Raw genomic sequence first — 19,586 nt, 5'->3', positions numbered from 1 at the left:
TATTCCCTTGATTTATTAAAGAGACTTGACTTGGGGTGGTGAACACACAAAACAGTGTGCAGATGATCAGATGATGTGTTACAGAATTGTGCACCTGAAACTTATATAATTTTGTTAATCAGTGTTACCCCAATAAATTCAATAAAAAGGAAAAACACAGTTTTGTTACCCTCATGGACACAGACAACAGTATGGTGGTTACCAGAGGGGAAGTGGGTGGGGAGAATGAAGAGGTCAAGGGGATCAAATGTATAGTGACAGAAGGAGATTAGACTTTGGTTAGTGAGCAAACAATGCAATATATAGATTACATGTTACAGAATTATACACGTGAAACAATACAATGTTAATAACCAGTGTTACCCCAATACATTTAATGTAATAAAATATTGTTTTGTTACTTTTGTACATGTGCATGAACAAATACTGCTTAGTTTTGAAAAACTGAATAGCAAGCACAAGCCTGGATGTGTAAGGCACAAAATTGCCACTTTTAGGTGAAGATTCCCAGGAGAGGATAATCTCAACAGAATCTCTGAAGCACATTTGGCTCCAGCTTCCTCAAGAATGTCCAGTCCATCTGGGGAGGTCAGTGGGCAAGGTCATGAGTGAGTTCTGGGACTCAAAGGACAACTATTGGGATAGCTTGACAGACCTATGAGTGGGACTATGTATTAGACGTCTGGCAAAAATATGGCCTGTCCAGCTGTCAAGAGTACCCTAGGTTAAAGCAGTGAGGTGAACTGAGTGTCCTCAGCTAACTCAGCAGAGGAAAAACGGATTTCATCACCCACTGGCTAGGGAAGCCCTCATACAGATAACATCTGGGATAGGCCCACCTGTTCATTCTATTCAATTAAAAAAGAAGAGTATAAAGGTAGTCAGGATCTTGGTGATGACAGGCATCAAAATCACTCTGTTCTAGTCTACAGAATATAGCTCTTATGTTAGGCCACTGTGATCTTGGTCCTTTGTATAAAATCTCTGTTTTTACCTCCGTGTCTCTCTCTCTCTCTAAAACTATCTCTTTGTCTTGGGGTTTAGAAACTACACAGTGCCGAGCCTTGGTCTGGGTCTGGTTTACCCTGTCCTGTGTATTTGGTAGGCCCTTTCTATTCAGTAACTCATGGCCTTGAATTCCAAGGAATTTTCTAGAAAGTTTGTATTGATGATTTCCTCTCATCTGTTTTTTCTGTCCTTTCTTTCTAGCACCTCTCTAATTCAAAAGCCAGATTTTCTGAACTGCTATTTTTCTGTATTTTTTCACTCCTACTTTCCATTTCTTTACCCTTTCGCTCTATACTTTAGAGAATGTTCTCAAAACCCTTCTATTGACTTTCTGTTAAGTATTTTATTTCTGCCAATATGCTTTTAATTAATAAGAACTTTTTCCCTCTGAATATTTCTTTTTTAAAGCACCCTCTTATTTCCTGGTTGTACTTTTATCTCCCTAAGTAAATTAGTGATAGGTTTTATTTGTTTTTTATTGTACAATTTCTGATTCTTCCAAGTTGTTTTTGTCTATTTGTTTTGGTTTCTATCTTCCATTTGGAAATCACGTGAAGGCTTATTCACTTACATACTATCTATAGGCTTGAACTTTAGGTGGGTTTAGCTGGAACACTTATACCTGGCCTTTTCATTGACTGTCTGGCTTCCTCACAGCACAGTGACTAGGTTCCCAGGGTGAACATCCCTGAAGAGACAGTCAGACAGAAATGTTGTGTCTTTCATAACCTAGTCAATCATTTCTGTGACGTTTTCTTATTAGCAGGGAGCCCCTATGCCTGGCCCATATTCAAAGGGAGACTTAGACTCCATCTTTTGATGAGAGGAATACCAAAGAATGTATGGACATGTTTTAAAACCATATCATATGAATGTAAAATGTATATTCGGGAAGAGAAGCCAGGTTTTTTATTCTTATTTCAGATTTTTTTCTGATACCCTGTTGTAGGACAGAACGTTGTAACTAAAATCAGGTATATAGATGATGTGTGCATGTCAAGTTTCCATGCTTCTGCATCAACATAGTTCACGCTAATAGATAATATTTTTTTAACTTTTTTAATTGGTTTATAAGTCTTGTCCATTTTGTTCTTAAATAGTTGTAGAGATGGAAGTTAGAATGATTAAACCAGTGGTTTTCAAACCTAATTTTGTTGTTTTTTATTTTCATAGGAAAACACTTTTTGAAAAGTAAAATTTTTCTTAGAGCATCATTACATTAAGCAGAGAAAAGCTGGTTTAGGCCATTGCTTTCATTTTATAATGTCAAAACTGAGGCCTAAGGAGTTTCAATGACTTGCCTAAGGTTATGAAAGTTAGTAACCTGTCCAGCAGTAGGACCTAGTCCCTTCCAAGGCTGGTGCTTTTTTCATCACTTATTATTTATAAATTATTTGAAATGAAACTTAGTGTATAGCATTTTGCAACAGTGTGCCACCAACAGCAAACCTTTTATATTAGCATTTCCTCTCCAGCAATAGGAGGATAAGGAAAGGAAGCCCAGGTTCCTCCTACTGAACCCAACCTACAAAGAGACTCCTGGTTACCTCTGGTGATGCTGTTGCCATCTGTGCTGGCTGGCCAGGAACAGTCTTCCAGTTTCCTAGTCATGTGGCCAATTTCAGATGTCAGTCTTCATTTTGGTGGCTACAGTTATGGAAAGCTACACATTACTAGTTTTCAACCAGTCAGCCCATTATACCGCCTTGAAAACACTGAGCTGGCAAAATTTGCCTGATAATCTCACACCCTTATACATAGTTGTATTATGATCTTTACATTTTTAAAAATATACTGCCAGCCCCCACCATAACTCTGACTCTTTTTGCACTAGCTTCAAGTGTTTTACTTAATGTTTCTAAGCAACCATCTAAAATTGGCAACACTATATTAAAAGAAAGGGGAAATGATTACTGCTTATCATTTTAGCACAGAGTGCTCCCAAGTATTGGCTGAATGAAACCTAAATGACAGGTTCTCACTCATAAATATATTTTGGCCTTTTTCAGCATATTACATTACACTATATTGCAGAAAAAGCTGCATATGATAGAACAAAGATTTGCCTGTTCTATTTCTAATATTAGTTTGAGATTTAATTAATCTCTCACCAGCACAGTTATTGATTTTCTCTGTTGAATTAGATTGTAATAACCATCTGGGAGAACAAGCTGAAAGCCTGTCTCTGGAAACAATGCTTTGATATTTAGGAACATTAGAGCAGCTGTGAGCTGTTAGTCCTCCTTTCTTAATAGCTGCATGTCACATCCTGTAGTTGGATTTTCATTCACTAATGTGAGCAAAGGATTCTGCTTCTATTTCTGACCCAAGTTCCATTAACATAGTACATTAACATCTTACATTACTCCAGTCCAAGCTACCTTCTGAACTAAAAATAAATCCCATCTGGACCTCTGATTCTAACCTCATCCTAGAATCCTCTTGGCCTTGGCATTATTATTTCTCCTATATAAGAAATGCATAACTCTCAAGCTTGGCCAAAATCCAGTTACCTCCCTAATTACATTTCACTCTTCACCTCAGCATGGTCGTAATAAAAATGAGTGGGAATAAAAATGTGTATATGTGGTCTGTGGGTGAATTAATCTATATTTGAATGAGTCTGTTTGTATCTAATAGTGGGTGTTACAGCCAGGCTGGGAAGAGTGTGTGTGGGAAGGGATAAGAAAGGAGAAGTCTGGTGAAGAGAAAGAGAAACTGAAGAGGAGCCTCAGAAGATAATAGCAACAAGACTGGGTGGTGTTGGAACGAGGAGACTTTATCATCTACTTCTTTCTCATTAATAAAGATTCCCAAACATAATATGAAATCATTTGTTGAGATATCTAATTTTACTTGCTATTAAACTGAACTTCTGTCCAATTTGTGCTTAAAGTACAAATGACTAGAAACTGGACATTTCCATGTTTAATAAAGGGTTTAAAACCAATGATAGAATTGAATTGAAGAGACCTATGTTTTATATTGTCAACATCACTGCTCTCCTAAAACTGATGAACGGGGTTTCTGGGTGTGACCCTCAGGCTAGCAGCATCGGCAGCACCTGGGAACATGTTAGAAATGCATATTCTGGGGCCAACCCAGATTTACTGAATCACAAACTTTGGGGGAGGGCCTAATATGTGTTTTAACAAGTTCTCCAGGCGATTCTGTTATGAAGTTTGAAAACCATTGCTATTGAGCATAAGAAATTGGCATCTCTGTACTACCTTCTAACATGAAATTTACTTTAATGTATTCCCTCACACTAATGAAATGTATCTTAGTCTGTTGAAGTCATTGACAGACCCCCAAGGATAGATGCTTGTTTGAGAGAGTGGATAAGAAAGGAAGGGAAACCGAATAGTTACGTTACCGCTGTGATGATTGGTATGGCTGTGGTTGTTTACTTGAAAATATATTCTAATCACATTAGAGTAGAATTAAATTCTGGATATGTACATTTCCTTATTGTAGAATTTAGAGTCTATAAGACATTAATCTATTCCATTGCTTTGGAAGTATTAATACTTGAGAAAATATAATAACCACTGTAAAATGCTTAGAGGATTGGCTGAGCAGCACAATGAGGACAGGAGTTAATGAACTGGAATATAGAGCAATGGAAATTACCCTGTCTGAACAGTAGAGAAAATAAACTAGAAAGAAAATAAATGAATGGCTCGGAGACCTTTGGGACTATAACAAAAGACATTACATTCTTGTCATCGGAGTCTTAGAAGGAGAGAAGCTTTAAAGAGGGAAGGCGGAAAAGGCATTCAAAGAAATGACTGAAAGCGTCCTACATCTGTCCAAGAGACGTAAACCTATAGGTTCAAGGAGCTGAGCAAACCCTGCACAGGATAAACCCAAAGAAATCCACATTGGGACATATAATTAAATTTCTGAAAACTAAAGACAAAAAAAAAAAAAAATGTTGAAAAGCAGCCAGAGAAACATGACACCTTACCTACATAGGGGGAAAACATTCAGATAACAGCAGATTTCTCATCAGTAACCATGGAAGCCAGAAGGAGGTGGCTGAAAGAGCTGCCAACCCAGAAGAATCCTATACCTGGTGAAAATAATTTTCAGGCATGAAGGGGAAGTCAAGACATTCTCAGATAAAGAAAACGAAGAATTTGTTGCCAGCAGACCTATCCTAAAACAACGCATTAAGAGATTCTCTAAACAAAAAGGAAACAATAAAAGTAAGAACCTTGAAACATGAATAATAATAAGATAAGCAAAAAAAATAGGTAAAATCAATAGACTTTCCTTTTCCTTTCATGTTTTCTAAGTTTTAGCTAACCCTGGAAACAAACATTATAACACTATAAAGGAGGTATGTAAAAGGTATGATTTCAACTAGTGTAACGATGGCACTAGTAGACTATGATCATTTATGTGTATATAATGTAATATCTGGAGCAGCTTTTCAGAAACAACTGGAGATAAATCAAGATGGAATTCTAAAAAGTGTCCAAGTAACCCACAGGAAGGCAGGAAGATTAAGAGAAAAGAAAAAAATAAAATGACAGACTTAAGCCCTAACATGGCAATACTTACATATTAATGGTCTAAAAGGATAAGCAGGGCAAATCACCAAAACCATAAGATCTCCAAGGTGTTAGCTTCCAGGCAGGTGTTAGGAGAAGGAAGCATCTGGACTGTATTATGGACCTGAGAACAGGAGAGCTACAAAATAATCAACAGGTATTCACTGGCGAGCTCAGGAGGCCAGCCTGAGGACAAAGGCTGAAACTGGGAGGGGTTCTGCCAAATCTGCAGGGAGCATGTAATCCCTGTGAATTCTCAAAACTGACTGACTTGAGCCCCCTTCCAGGCCAGGGCCCTATACTGAGATTAAATATGATTAATTTGAGCAGCACTGGAACAGTAGAGATTAAGGAATGGGGATACCTGAATTAGAAGTGGAGGAGGGAAAAGGCCTGAAAATCCCAGAAAGCAAGCTATCATATATTTGAGTTTCACATAAAAACAACAAAAGTTGCCCTGGCTGGTTTGGCTCAGCGGTTAGAGCGTCAGCCTGCAGTCCAAGAGACCCAGGTTCGGTTCCCGCTAAGGGCGCGTACCTCGGTTGCAGTTTGTCCCCGGCCTTGGTTGGTCGTGTGGGTGGCAGCCACTCGATGTGTCCCTTTCACGTCGATGTTTCTCTCTCCCTCTTTCTTCCTCTCCCTCCCTCCCACTCTATCTGAACAAAAAATGGAAAAATGTCCTCGGGTGAGGATAAAAAAAAAAAGTTTGGCAAAACTTATTTCAAATAATACTGGCAACAGAAAAGAAGCAAATTCAAATTCTATAATTTTTGAAAAGAATAGTTTATTTTTAGAGAGGAAAGGAGAGGGAGAGAGAAACATCTATGTGAGAGCGCAACATTGATCCTGGCTTCTGCACACCCTCTACCAGGAGTTGAGCCCACGAACTGGGCATGTGCCCTTGAGCAGGAATCGAACCAGCAACTTCCTGGTGCATGGGACAACACCCAACCAACTGAACCACACCGGCCAGGGCAAATTCTATAATTTTTAACTACAAAATTTTGTTGTACTAAAAAAGAGAATAAGAAACAATAACAGCCACTCGAACAATGAGAGCACATCAAAAACACGTCCACAAAAACCCCATTTCAAGATGAACTAAAATTCATTAAGAAAATGTGACAATTGAAAGAACATAGAATTGTAAAAACCTTGGTTCTCGAATGTCTCAAATGTCTCAACCAAGTTGTTCACAAGAGGGGGCGGAGAATGTCTCCATTGTCGAACAAAACTGGTTCTCCACCTGAAACCCTTTATGCTGATCCTGTATGATTAGTCACGCATCTCTCGAGTGACAAAGGAAAGAATGCAAAAGTAGGAGGTTTACTACCCAACCTCACATTGTTAACATCTCAGGAAATTGTGCTGTGAATATTTTTGTGGGGTTTCTTTTTTTTTTGCTTTTATTGCTGCTTATTATTAGTAAATACATACAGTAAGTCACCATGGGTCCTAAGAAAGTTAGTGATAGCAGCAAAGTGAAAAGGATAGTTGTGAGAACAACGATAGAGATTTAAAAAGAAATAATTGCAAAGTAAGATACAGGTGTTCGCATGTCTGATCTGGCTGCTGAGTATGATATGGCAAAATCAACGATTAGCATGATTTTAAAACATAAAGAGGCCATCGAGAGTGCTGATGTTGCTAAGGGTGTGAAAGTGCTCAAGAAACAACGATCACAGGCAACTGGGAAAGGTTAAAATGGAATCATTTGGAGGCCTGGAATGGATTAATTCAATTTGCATTATTTCTAATGGGAAAAAAATGATTCGATTTTTGAACAAATTACTTCTGAAACAGCCTTCCGGTACAAATTAAGTTCAAGAACTGAGGTTCCACTGTAGTTCATTAAGCCATACATTTGTTTTATAAGATTTCTGTATATTAATTTTATTTCATAATTAAAAGGTTATGAAGTACAACAAAAAGACAAACAATGAACTGCAAATATTTGCAAACAGAAAAAATGAAAATACATAAAAATTTCATGCAAATTGTTAAGAAAATGCTAAAACTCCAATATAAAGAATTGCTGAGAGCCCTGGCCGGTTTGGCTCAGCGGTTGGAGCGTCGGCCTGCGGTCCGGAGAGACCCGGGTTCGGTTCCCGCTAAGGGCATGTACCTCGGTTGCAGTTTGTCCCCGGCCCTGGTTGGTCGTGCAGGTGGCAGCCACTCGATGTGTCCCTTCGCATCGATGTTTCTCTCTCTCTCTCTCTCTCTCCCTCCCACTCTATCTGAATAAAAAATAGAAAAATGTCCTTGGGTGAGGATAAAAAAAAAAAAATAAAAAAAAAAAAAAAAAGAATTGCTGAGAATGCAAATAAATTATTTGGGCATATAGGAATATACCCTAAGAAGCCTGAAACACCAATCAGAAAGAATATATGTACCCCCATGTTCATAGCACCATTATTTACAATAGCTAAGATCTGGAAATAGCCCAAATGTCAATCAGTAGATGAATGGATAAAAAAGCTGTGGTACGCCCTGGCCAGTTTGGCTCAGCAGTTAGAGCGTTGGCCTGCGGTCCAGAGAGACCCGGTTTTGGTTCCCGCTAAGGGCACATACCTTGGTTGCAATTTGTCACCGGCCCTGGTTGGGTTGTGCGGGTAGCAGCCACTCGATGTATCCCTTTCACGTCGATGTTTCTCTCTCTCTCTCTCCCACTCTAACTGAACAAAAAATGGATAAATGTCCTCAGGTGAGGATTTTTTAAAAAGCTGTGGTACATATACACAATGGAGTACTATGCAGCTATAAGAAAGAAGGAGCTCTTATCTTTGAGACGACGTGGAGGGACCTGGAAAGTATTATCCTAAGCAAAACAAGCCAAACAGAGAAAGACAAGTATCATATGATCTCACTTATTTATGGAATATAATGAACATAGTCTGAAGAACAGGGTAGTACCAGAGACATGGATGTAGGGTACAGACTGACAATCCCCAGAAGTGGGTAGGAGATAAACCACAGAATTTATATGCATGTATGCATGACCAATGGACATGGACAACAAAGCTGGGGACAGGGTGGGAAGGGAAGGGGGGAGGGTGTCAATGGGGGAAAAAGGAGAAACATCTGTAACAAAAATAAATAAATAAAATTATAAAAGAAATTATTTGGGCATATTCAAAGAGCTAATAAACATTTAAAACATTCATTGTCACTTAAATATTCCCTGAAAGACAACTTTTGGGAAAAGAGCAGGAGAAAGAAACTCTATTTTACATCTATAGATAACTTTTAATGTAAGATACAGCCTAATACCTGTTGGTGGGTAAAGAAGTTGGGGTGGGGAGAACAGACCCTCCTGTAAGTGCTTTTTACTATGGTAGGTTTTTCTGTCATATGACCCCAAAGTGAATGCAATACAAAATAATTCATTTGTTTTCTGTTCATGTTGTTAGTTAGCCTGGCATTTTCTTTTAATTTGGAAAATTTTTATGATCAATTACATTGAATGCTTTTTTATATTTCACAGTGAGAGACCTACCACCAGTTTGCCTTGATGTTAGACAAAAACAGCGAATCTCTACAGACGCATTACCATCCGAAATGAAGGCCCCAGTTCCTCCAGAACCCGCCCTTCCTATCCAGCCCAAAACCATGAAAGACTTTCAGTAAGTTGCAGCTCATTATTATATGTAGCCAGATAGTCATCTGCATGTCAGTACTTTATATGATTTAATATTTTTTGTGTGAGAAATTGAACTTGTGAATCATTATGATATTAGCCAAGATAAAAACAAACGTATAAATAACCGGTAAAGGGTAGATTAATGTTGCAGCAAGAGAAACACTACATAAGAGAATAAGAGTCAAAATAGGCAAAGCAGTAGATAAAGGTGATGATAAAATATTAGCATGTTTCCTTTTTAAAAACTAAGGTTTTTATCTACGATGTGACACACGAACTATAAAAGCTATGTCACTACTAAAAAGGAATCCTGCCAAATATTTGAACTACTAAAGCATAATGAAAAAGTAGAGACAGAATGTAGACAAAATCTCTGAAGAAGTTTGCCTTAAAGTGTTAATTATAAGGAGCATGCCCAGAATGAACTTTTAAAACAAGTAAATGGGAAAGTTAAAGCTGGATTATTAATAGTTGAATCTAATTAAGAATTATGCATTCATAAACCATATTTACATTAACTGGAGCATGTTTCTGTATTCAGCTTCAGTATTTCAAATTGCATGTTTGGTGACATTTATTTGTAAAGAAGTAATGCTATTTTATCTGAATAATATTTCTTTCTATTACGGTTAGTATATGTTTTCATTTTAGGGAAGATGTAGAAAAAGCTAAGTCATCAGGAGATTGGAAAGCAGTACATGATTTTTATCTAACAACATTTGATTCTTTCCCAGAACTAAATGCTGCATTTAAGGTAATAATACATAAAACACATTTTTTATTTTTCATTTTCAAAAAAAGATGATAAATTTACCACTTTTTCTACCCAATATTGACTTAAGCAACTGTTTAAAAACATATATGTATATAGATTTCTGAAATTACTTGTATCACAAATAAATATTACTTAAGTGATATCTTAAAGATCAATTTTATTTGTATTAAATGTTAATATTTGACTCCATTCTTTCAGTTTTAAGAAAGAATGTTATTAAAATTATTCTTATCATTTTTAGTTTTAGGAATTTTGCCCTAAAAGTTATTTGTTATCATCATACTAGAAATATTATAAATTATGAAGGAAGAGTTATGGTTCAGATATGACTAATAATAGTCCTTAAAATGTTATATACACTTAATTCTTTAATTGAATTTGCAGAAAGATACCACCACCTCATTTAATACCATTGAAGACTCTGGGATTAATGCTAAATTTGTGAATACTGTATATGATGCCTTACTTAATACTGTAAGTATTGTTTATGAATACATGCAAAGTATAATTCTTTGTCTTTCTGTATTTCAAAAGCAGCTATACAAATATTACAAAAATCACTTAAAGAAATACTGTAAAAATCGCTCCAATGTAACTTTATAGTAAATTTAGTTGGAATTCTCAGAAAGTTAATTGTTTTTATTTTTATAACTAAATGAGAATTAAGCAGACATACATTCATGTCCAGTCCTTATTTGGGGAGGCTTGCTAAAGTAAAATTATGCTTCATTTACTCAAGCAAAAGGAAGTAAGTTATTTGATTGTATTGGCATTGCACTGAATCTGTAGATGAGTGGTTCTCAAACTTTAGCATGTATTGGAATCACAGGAGCTTCTCAAAATAGAGTTTTAGATTCAGAATGTCCCAGAGAGAGCCCAAGAATTTGTGTTTCTGATAAGTTCTGATAGGATATGTTGACGCTCCTGATTCATGTGCATGGTATATCCCTCCCGTTACTTAAATCTTCTTTAATTTCTCTTGGTAATGCTTTGTAGTTTTCTGAGTAAAGGTCTGACATATCTTGTTGCATTTATTTCTAGGTACTTGATTTTTTTTTTTTTTGATGCTATTGTAATTTCATTTTCTGATTGTTACTAGTATACGGAAATACTTTCATATACTTACCTATATTTACCTTGCTAAATGCATTCATTAATTCTAACAGTACATCAGATTTATTTGGATTTTCTATATAGACAATAATGTTGTTGTGAAAAATGAGAATTTTTTCTCTTTCCAATCCTTATATGTATGGTTATATTTGCCTTATTGTACAATTTTAAATAAAGTAAGTAATAGACATTTTTGCTTGTTTCTAATCTCAGTACTTCACTATTAAATATATAAAAGGGTACTTAATAACATTTGTCATTAGAGAAATGAAGGTAACATTACACATCCATTCAAAATTAGTAAAAAAATGTTAAGAACCTTACCAAAAATAGGCAATATTGGGGAGCACTTAGAACTTTTCTTGCCTGATTGGGAAGTCTAAATTAGTACAACCACTTTGGAAAACTGGCATTATTGCTACCACTGAGCATACACATCGTGCGTTGTGAGGCAGAAGTTCCACTCCTAGGACACTTCTCTGACTTGGAGTGATATTGATGTTTTCAGGCACTAAATTGTTAAAAAACTACAACATGAGAGGAAAACCCTCTAAAATGTAATTCAAACAGAAAAATAAAAACCTAGCTATACTTCAAAATAATACTATAACCATACCTTTAAAAAAAAAAAGTCATGTAACTTTTATATACAATACTGTATATATCTTCAGTCTAAAGGTTTTTTGTTTGTTTGTTTGTTTTTTAATCTGTAAACAAATCCTCAGTTTTTCTTAGTTTTTGGTATTAAAGCATCATAATGAACTCAGGGATTTTAGTAGATGGATATGGACACGTGTGTGGTTTATTTCCTAATGCTGTTCACTGACAGGGCTTGGAAGCAGCACCACCCAGTAGCAGCGAGCACTTCAGCATGCGTGGTTTCCAAAAACCATTCGTCACAAAAAGGAATCGGAGCTCCCTGGAGAAGTGGCTAATTCCAGGACTGAGATAGGACAGTACAAAGATGAACCCATCCAGTTTTTCACTTAAAATGATGTTGACTGTAGGTTTTCTCTAGATGTTCTTTACCAAAAGGAGGAAATGCCTAGTTTGCTGAGTTTTTTTCTTTCTTTATCATGAATTGGGTGTTCGATTTTGTCAAACGCTTCCACATCTATTGATAAGATCACATGGTTTTTCTTCTTCGTCCTGTTGATGTAATGAGTTACATTATTTGATTTTCAGATGTTGAGCCAGCCTTGCATACCTGGAATAAATCCCACTTGGTCGTGGTATATAATTGTTTTTATACATTGTTGGATTTGATTTGCTAATACTTTGTTGAGGATTTTTACATCTGTGTTCAGAAGAAATAGTGATCTTTAATGTTTTTCTTGTAATATCTTTGGGTTGGTATTAGGATAATGCTGACCTCATAGAATGAGTTAAGAAATACTCTCTTCCTCTGTTTTTTTTTGTTGTTTTGTTTTTAAGAAGAAATTGTGAAGTACTGGTGTCTTTCCTTTTTTTAATTTTCAGTAGAACTCACCAGTAAAATCTTCTGGGCCTTGTATTTTCTGTTTTGGAAGGTTATTAATTATTGGCTCAGTTTCTTTTTTCTTTTTTTTTTTAATCCTCAACCGAGGACATTTTTCCATTTTCAGATAGAGCGGGAGGGAGAGAGAGGAAGAGAGAGAGAGAGAAACATCGATGTGAAGGGACACATCGAGTGGCTGCCACCCGCACGACCAACCAGGGCCAGGGACAAACTGCAACTGAGGTACGTGCTCTTAGCGGGAACCGAACCCGGGTCTCTCTGTACCGCAGGCCGACTCTCCAACCGCTGAGCCAAACCGGCCAGGGCTTGGCTCGGTTTCTTAAATAGATATAAGTCTATTCAGTTTATCTATTTCCCCCTGTGTGAGTTTTGAGAGATTGTATCTCCCAAAGATGGTCTATTTTATCTAAGTTTTTAAGTTGTGCCCTGGTTGGTTTGGCTCAGCGGTTAGAGCGTCGGCCTGCGGTCCGGAGAGACCTGGGTTCGGTTCCCGCTAAGGGCACGTACTTCGGTTGCAGTTTGTCCCCGGCCTTGGTTGGTCGTGCGGGTGGCAGCCACTCGATGTGTCCCTTCATGTCAATGTTTCTCTCTCTCTCCCTTCCTCTCTCTCCCTCCCACTCTATCTGTACAAAAAATGGAAAAATATCCTCGGGTGAGGATAAAAAATAAAAAAATAAAAAAAAAAATAAGTTTTTAAGTTGTGGGCATAGAGTTGTTCGTAATAGTTCTTTAATATCCTTTTAATGTCCAGGGATCAGTAGTGATGGTCCCTCTTTCATTTCTGATATTAGTAATTATTGTTTTTTTGTTTTTTTTTTAATCCTCACCCGAGGACATTTTTCCATTTTTTTTTTTTGTTCAGATAGAGTGGGAGGGAGAGAGAGGAACAGAGAGAGAGAGAGAGAGAAACATCGATGTGAAAGGGACACATTGAGTGGCTGCCACCCACACGACCGACCAGGGCCGGGGACAAACTGCAACCGAGGTACATGCCCTTAGCGGGAACTGAACCGGGGTCTCTCAGGACTGCAGGCCGACGCTCTAACCGCTGAGCCAAACCGGCCAGGGCTGATATTAGTAATTATTGTCTTTTATCTTCCTTTCTTGGTTAGCCTGGCTAGAGATATATCAACTTCATTAATCTTTTCCAAAAACTAGCATTTGGTTTCATTGATTTTTTTTCTCTATTACTTCCCTGTTTTCAATTCTATTGATTTCTCTTCTAACCTTTATTGTTATTTTCTTCTGCTTACTTTGGATTTGATTTCCTGTTTTGTTTTAATTTCCTGAGGTTGAAAACTTAAATTATTGATTTTAGATCTTTTTCTAATATATTCATTCACTGCTTTTGCTGTATCCCACAAATTTCAATAAGTTGTATTTTCATTTTCTTGCACAGCTAAACATAGGTTTACAAAGTGATCCAGCAGTCATGCCCTAGTTGTCTACCCAAATGATTTGAAAATGTACGTCCACCCAAAAACTTGCACACAAATTTTATAGCAGCGTTATTCCAAACTGCCAAAATTTGGAAGCCACCCAGCTATCCTTCAATAGGTAAATGGATAAACAATCTTAAGTTACCTAAGTAGCTAATCCTGATTATCTTATTATTTTCTTTTGCCTACAGCCTCAAGACATTCAGAAGACAGTATTAAAGGGAATCATTAACAGCCTGTTACGAGAATGGAAAGGGTAATTGTAACTAATATTTAGCTAGGCATTATAGATGGTTAATTTACACATCTCATACATCTTATATTATACATGTATGTATTTTACTCCAAGATAGTTTTAGTTACTGTAATAAAAACATAGATGAGAAAAAAGTTATAAACTATTTATAATAAAGTTTTTTAACTTGAGATTTGTGACTTCTTAGTAGTCACAAATCTCAAGTTAAATCTCAGAAGCTCTCTGAATCCTTTAAAATTGTATATAAAATCTGTTGTGTACAGACACATGTGCTATCCAGATATGGGTTGGGTAGTTACATGTAACCTAGGACGAAATAACATGGGCATTACATTTCACCTTGGACTTCCTGGAAGCCAGAACAAAATTTTCTTATTTCTAGTATAAGGAAATACAAGTTTAGCTACTGAAATATTTTTCCTTGGAACTAAATATCGAATCATCATTTAAGGAATGATAGGCAGTGCTATTGATAATGTTTTGAACTGTGAATATGCAGAACACAAAAATATACTTCTAAAAGTACATATTATTTAAATTGATATTATTTAACCACAATTTCTATATCCAGAATTGTATAATGTACTGAAATACTAGTGCATAGGACAGAAAATTGGAAATTGTAATGGTGCAGCTATAAAATGGAAAACAGTAGGACTCTCTTATCACCAGGAATTTTAATGTGTATGAATTGCCTTGAGCGTTTTAAAATATTTTCAGATATAATTTCTAAAAGAAAGCATTAGTCCCATTGTGAAATCAGTCTGAAAATTATATAGAATATTATAGACAGAAATAGTTTAGATTTGGTTTAAACCTAAATAATTTAAATCATTATTTAGTTCAGGTAATTATTTCACAAAGAAATATTACTAATTAAAAATTTTCATATATAAAAGTACATACATATTTATATTTTAACACGTAATACATATTTTAATACATATGTAATACATATTTCTATTTCAGATTATGTAGCTTTATATTTTATAAAGGTCATCTAGTACATTTGGGACAATAATTTATATTTTCATATTTATTTTATAACTAGAACAGAAAAGTAAATTATTATTTGATCTTTTATTTTCTTAAAGGGAATTCAAGGAGATCCTTGGAGGTGAACCATTCTTTCCCCAACTTTTAATTGTGAAAAATGTCAAACTACAGAAAAGTTAAAGATAATGAAAACTCATTCACTATCACCAGTTGTTAACTTTTTGCCACATTTGCTTTCTCTCCCTCTGCGTGCGTGTAATTTATTTTTTAGTAAATAGAAGGCATCATGACATTTCACCCCGAATTATTTCAGCATGTATTTTCTAATCACATTTCTGTCTCTGACCATAATACCATTTCACACCAAACATATTTAATATTCATTTAATAATACTCTCTAAAATGCAGTTCACATTTAAATTCCCCCAGCTGGCTCAAAGTTGTTCTTTAATATTTGGGTTTTATTTTTCAACCCAGGATCAAACAAGGATCGTGAATTGCGTCTGGTTATCATATAGGTGAACCATTTGTAATCCAAGAAGTTACTTCCAGGCATTTGTGAGAGTATTTAATAGATCTTGAGAGAGCGAGTAACACTCATCAGCTTTGAGAATAACAAAAACGTGGCCAAATTTGATGATGTGAAAATCCAGATTAACATGGAAAAAATTAAAATTTAATTACTTTCCAGAGATATTCAAAATATGATTCTTTTAACTAGGAATATACTAGATGTATTCAAAGTGTGATTTGATTTGCAGGCATTTCTACATCTATCACTTCAGTAACAGACCTATACACATAAGCATGTTTCTTTTTTCATTGTATAAATATTTCCGAGATCTCAGTTGTTTTTTATTAAAACAAAAACATAAGTATTCTAAAATTGTTAATTATTTTTCAGACCCAGCTGTTTCTAGAGTTTGTCATGGTATTTACCTCATAAAATGTAATAGCCTAGTTAACTCAGTTTTTAGGTATCTTCAGAACCAGCCTAAAGTAGGCACAAAGGAACTGTATTGTCAGCATACGAGGGATGTGTTACTGTCTCATACTAATACATATTAACTTAAGTCTAGTTTTTGGCTTTCATAATTCAGTTCTCACAGAAACATTTATTGATCATGTTTATTATATGCTATAATCGCTAATCAATTATGCTTCCTTTTCAGTCCACGAACAAAAGATGATCTCAGAGCATATTTTATACTTTTACAGGTAAGAAAGCAAGAATTTAGTTGTCTAATTCAGATGTCAATCTATGCATGTATAAGTGAAATGATATCAAATATTAAGTATTCTTTTGAGCAATATTATTGATCATTTTTTTATTATAGTTACTTGTAACCAGAGAATTAAAGCTATAACAAGTAAACAGCGGGAAGCTAAATTACTCTGGGATTAAAATTAAAACTTTCTTTAATTTTCTAAATAGTAGGTTTCCAACTTTTGTATTTATTTTCAATAAATACTTGTTAGAATATGAATAGAAAAATCAAAGCGGTTGTTTATATTTTCAAAAGTAAAGATGAACTTTTTCTTCTTGAGAGCTACAGATTCATAGTTAGAAAAAATAAGCTAAGGTCCAGACAAATGAAAAGCAATTTTTAGTTTTTATTATATTTTTTAAAGAATTATATTATTAACATAGTTAGCATACTACATTTGTGTCATTCTTTACAATTTACAAAAGGTGCTCACAAATATAATTCTCATTTAAAAGGAAGAAAAAATATATACTAAATAAGATACAGTGTTTAGTTCAATATTGTGTCCAGTAAAAGGACATATGCAGGGTAAGGATAGAGGAAGGGGGAGAGAAGACGAAAGAAAAGTGGGGGAAATAGACAAGAGGTAGTTGAGAGAGGTAAGGAGAGAGAATAGGAAGGAGGAGAAAGGCAACACTGGGGGAAATGAAAGAAATATATGTGTAGAGATAGTAAATGCTAGAAAACAACATGAAACTCAAGTTTTTAAGTACTGTATCTTAGCAATAAGCTCTCGCTCAGACCCAGACTGGTCTCAGTTCCAAAGCCTATGCCTTTTCCACTGGACCACAGCGGAAATCCAAGTCTCTGTTAATTAATTAATTAAACAAATAGATTATTGTTTTAAAGGGTTTCACCTAGTGTTTCATAACCTCAAATTTAGTTTCCTGAATTTACCATTTAGCTCATTAAGCTTAGTGTCTTTCTTTTTACGTTAACAAAATTTTAACACAATTATCTTTAATATCTTTTTCAGAATCCTCAATTTAATAACACATCTACATACGTCATCTATGCTCACTTGCTACGACAGATAGCTACCTTAGTGGAAGCTGACCATCATTTCTTAGTTCACTGGTTTAAAAAGTAAATCATTTTATGATATTAAGAACTTTTATAATCTTACAGTTGTAAGTTTGATATTAGTTAAATGTATTAAATGTTTTCAGATCTTTAGAAATGATACTTATACTGCACAGTACCTCAAAAGGCAATTATAAACATATACTTTAGTACTATATAGAGGATAATTAAAAATCTGTTTCTAATGTAAGCAGCCATTTTGCTTGAGCAAGCCATTGTTGAGATTTCTGTCCACTGCTTTTGCTTTTACATGCCACATTCCTGGTTTTTCATCTCAACAATGGTGCCTGGATGTGCTCAGACATTACTATTTTAAGTTATGTCTTTTTTTCTCTGTCTGTATATCAATATAAATTTCACCATTATTTGATATGGTATATGGTACCTTTTTTCCTCCTCCAGAATGTCATTGTAAAATATAGGTTAAATCATCGATATCAGTTTATAAAGGTACCATACTTTTTTCATAGAACTCATAGTAACAATTACTTTTCTCCATGATTGATAAAAGTTAAAGAGGCAAGATATTTTCTAAATTAATTTTAAAATACATTCGATTCTCATGAGTCACAATAGTATGTTCTATAAGATTACTGCAAACAGTGAATTAGTGAATGCTAAACTTTGCTCCTAAAGCAAATCCAGAGTTAGGCTCCTATCAGTTTAGGTCAACATTTTCATCAACTGACTAATACATAACCTTACTTTATTTGTATTTCTATTTAAAGATATCTTGTTTAATATACATTGTTGTCTTGTTAACATTGAATTTACAGCCAGCAGCATGTCTTAACAAACTTTAACACAGTATATTCTTCCTACATATGACATCCTTCTTGTACGTAGGAAGACTAGACAAAACTTTAGCACTACTTTTGGGGGCCACTTTAAAATAGCAAAATCACTAACAAAGCACAAAAATGTGAAAAACATGACACTCCATAGACTGCATAAAGGCCATTTATTTACAGTATGGGAGCTAAAACGAGAAGGCAGAGCGTAGCTCGCTTTCTACTTCACCTGGGAATGTACACTTTGGGCAACTAAAATTTTTTGCCACTGTTTGCACATCCACAAATGACCACAAAAGTGCCATATTGTTGATTTGGGGGTTACAGTTAATTTTACCATGGAGGCGAATTTGCACATGCAGAGTTTGCAAATAGGACTGACTGAATGTTGAAAACCTTGAAAATGAAATGTTAATACTATATCGTAATTTTAATGTTTGTTTCTCATTTAATTAAGAAACAATATTTCAGGTAAGATTTTCCATCTTTTCAAATATTTGGCAATTTAAGAAATAGAATTTGGGGGAATATTGAAAAACTTTATGCATAATGCACTTTACTGTCTATCAAATATATTGCCAAAATAGACAATGTGAATTTTTATTGGAATTATTTCAAACTCTTTACCAGATTATCCCAGAAGAGGTTCAAACAATTGGTAGAGAGATTGCTGCAGTTTATTTCTTTACGGCTGTTTCCTGCAAAGCCTGAAGAATTTCCACCTCTAACAAAATGTTCCTGGTGGATCCCATCAGCATCTAAAGTGTTGGCTTTACTTAGTAGGTTTTATTCTATCATCTTTACTTTTCTTCTGTTAAATATTAGAGACATTTCCATAAGGATCACAAAGAATTAGAGGCATTCTTAAATTTTAAACCATTTCTTTGAGGTGAAGAATTGTAGTTTACTTTCTGTTTTGATAATGGAATTCGCGGTTAATTAATAAGCATGGAAAAGTTTGTTTTTTATTAGGCGGTATTCTGTGTTATGGCTATTAAATGCATATAACCTGCTAAGGAGTGATTCCTAAGAACACAAGAACTTCCATGAATTCCTGAGGATCCCGAGGAGAGAACACACTTATGAGGGAATAGAATTAGTAGGTGGCCATCTGCTCTCTCCCCTTATAATACTCTTATAATCTCCACCACAAGTTCTTC

The 19,586-nt window shown here is 35.1% G+C and overlaps 1 protein-coding gene across 4 annotated transcripts in view; it reads left to right on the top strand.

The window, feature by feature from the left end:
• The window catches only part of HECTD2 (HECT domain E3 ubiquitin protein ligase 2), a 61,954-nt gene that overhangs the window by 19,783 nt on the left and 22,585 nt on the right, over positions 1-19,586 (top strand). For 3 of the 4 annotated variants that reach the window (XR_004959989.1, XR_004959990.1, XM_036265100.1), the window contains exons 3-9: positions 9,052-9,190; positions 9,859-9,961; positions 10,367-10,456; positions 14,224-14,288; positions 16,457-16,502; positions 17,529-17,638; positions 19,057-19,205. Coding sequence is in view for 2 of the 4 variants with exons in the window: in XM_036265100.1 (XP_036120993.1) it covers positions 9,052-9,190; positions 9,859-9,961; positions 10,367-10,456; positions 14,224-14,288; positions 16,457-16,502; positions 17,529-17,638; positions 19,057-19,205 (702 nt within the window). In the remaining 2 variants the exon portion in view is untranslated. Of the gene's footprint in view, positions 1-9,051; positions 9,191-9,858; positions 9,962-10,366; positions 10,457-14,223; positions 14,289-16,456; positions 16,503-17,528; positions 17,642-19,047; positions 19,206-19,586 lie in introns of all 4 variants that reach the window. The other variant, XM_036265101.1, reaches the window with a different exon arrangement.

The sequence above is a fragment of the Molossus molossus genome, unplaced genomic scaffold, assembly GCF_014108415.1.
Source record: "Molossus molossus isolate mMolMol1 unplaced genomic scaffold, mMolMol1.p scaffold_m16_p_17, whole genome shotgun sequence".
Classification (NCBI taxonomy): Eukaryota; Metazoa; Chordata; class Mammalia; order Chiroptera; family Molossidae; genus Molossus; species Molossus molossus.
This window is presented reverse-complemented; position numbering and strand designations above follow the sequence as displayed.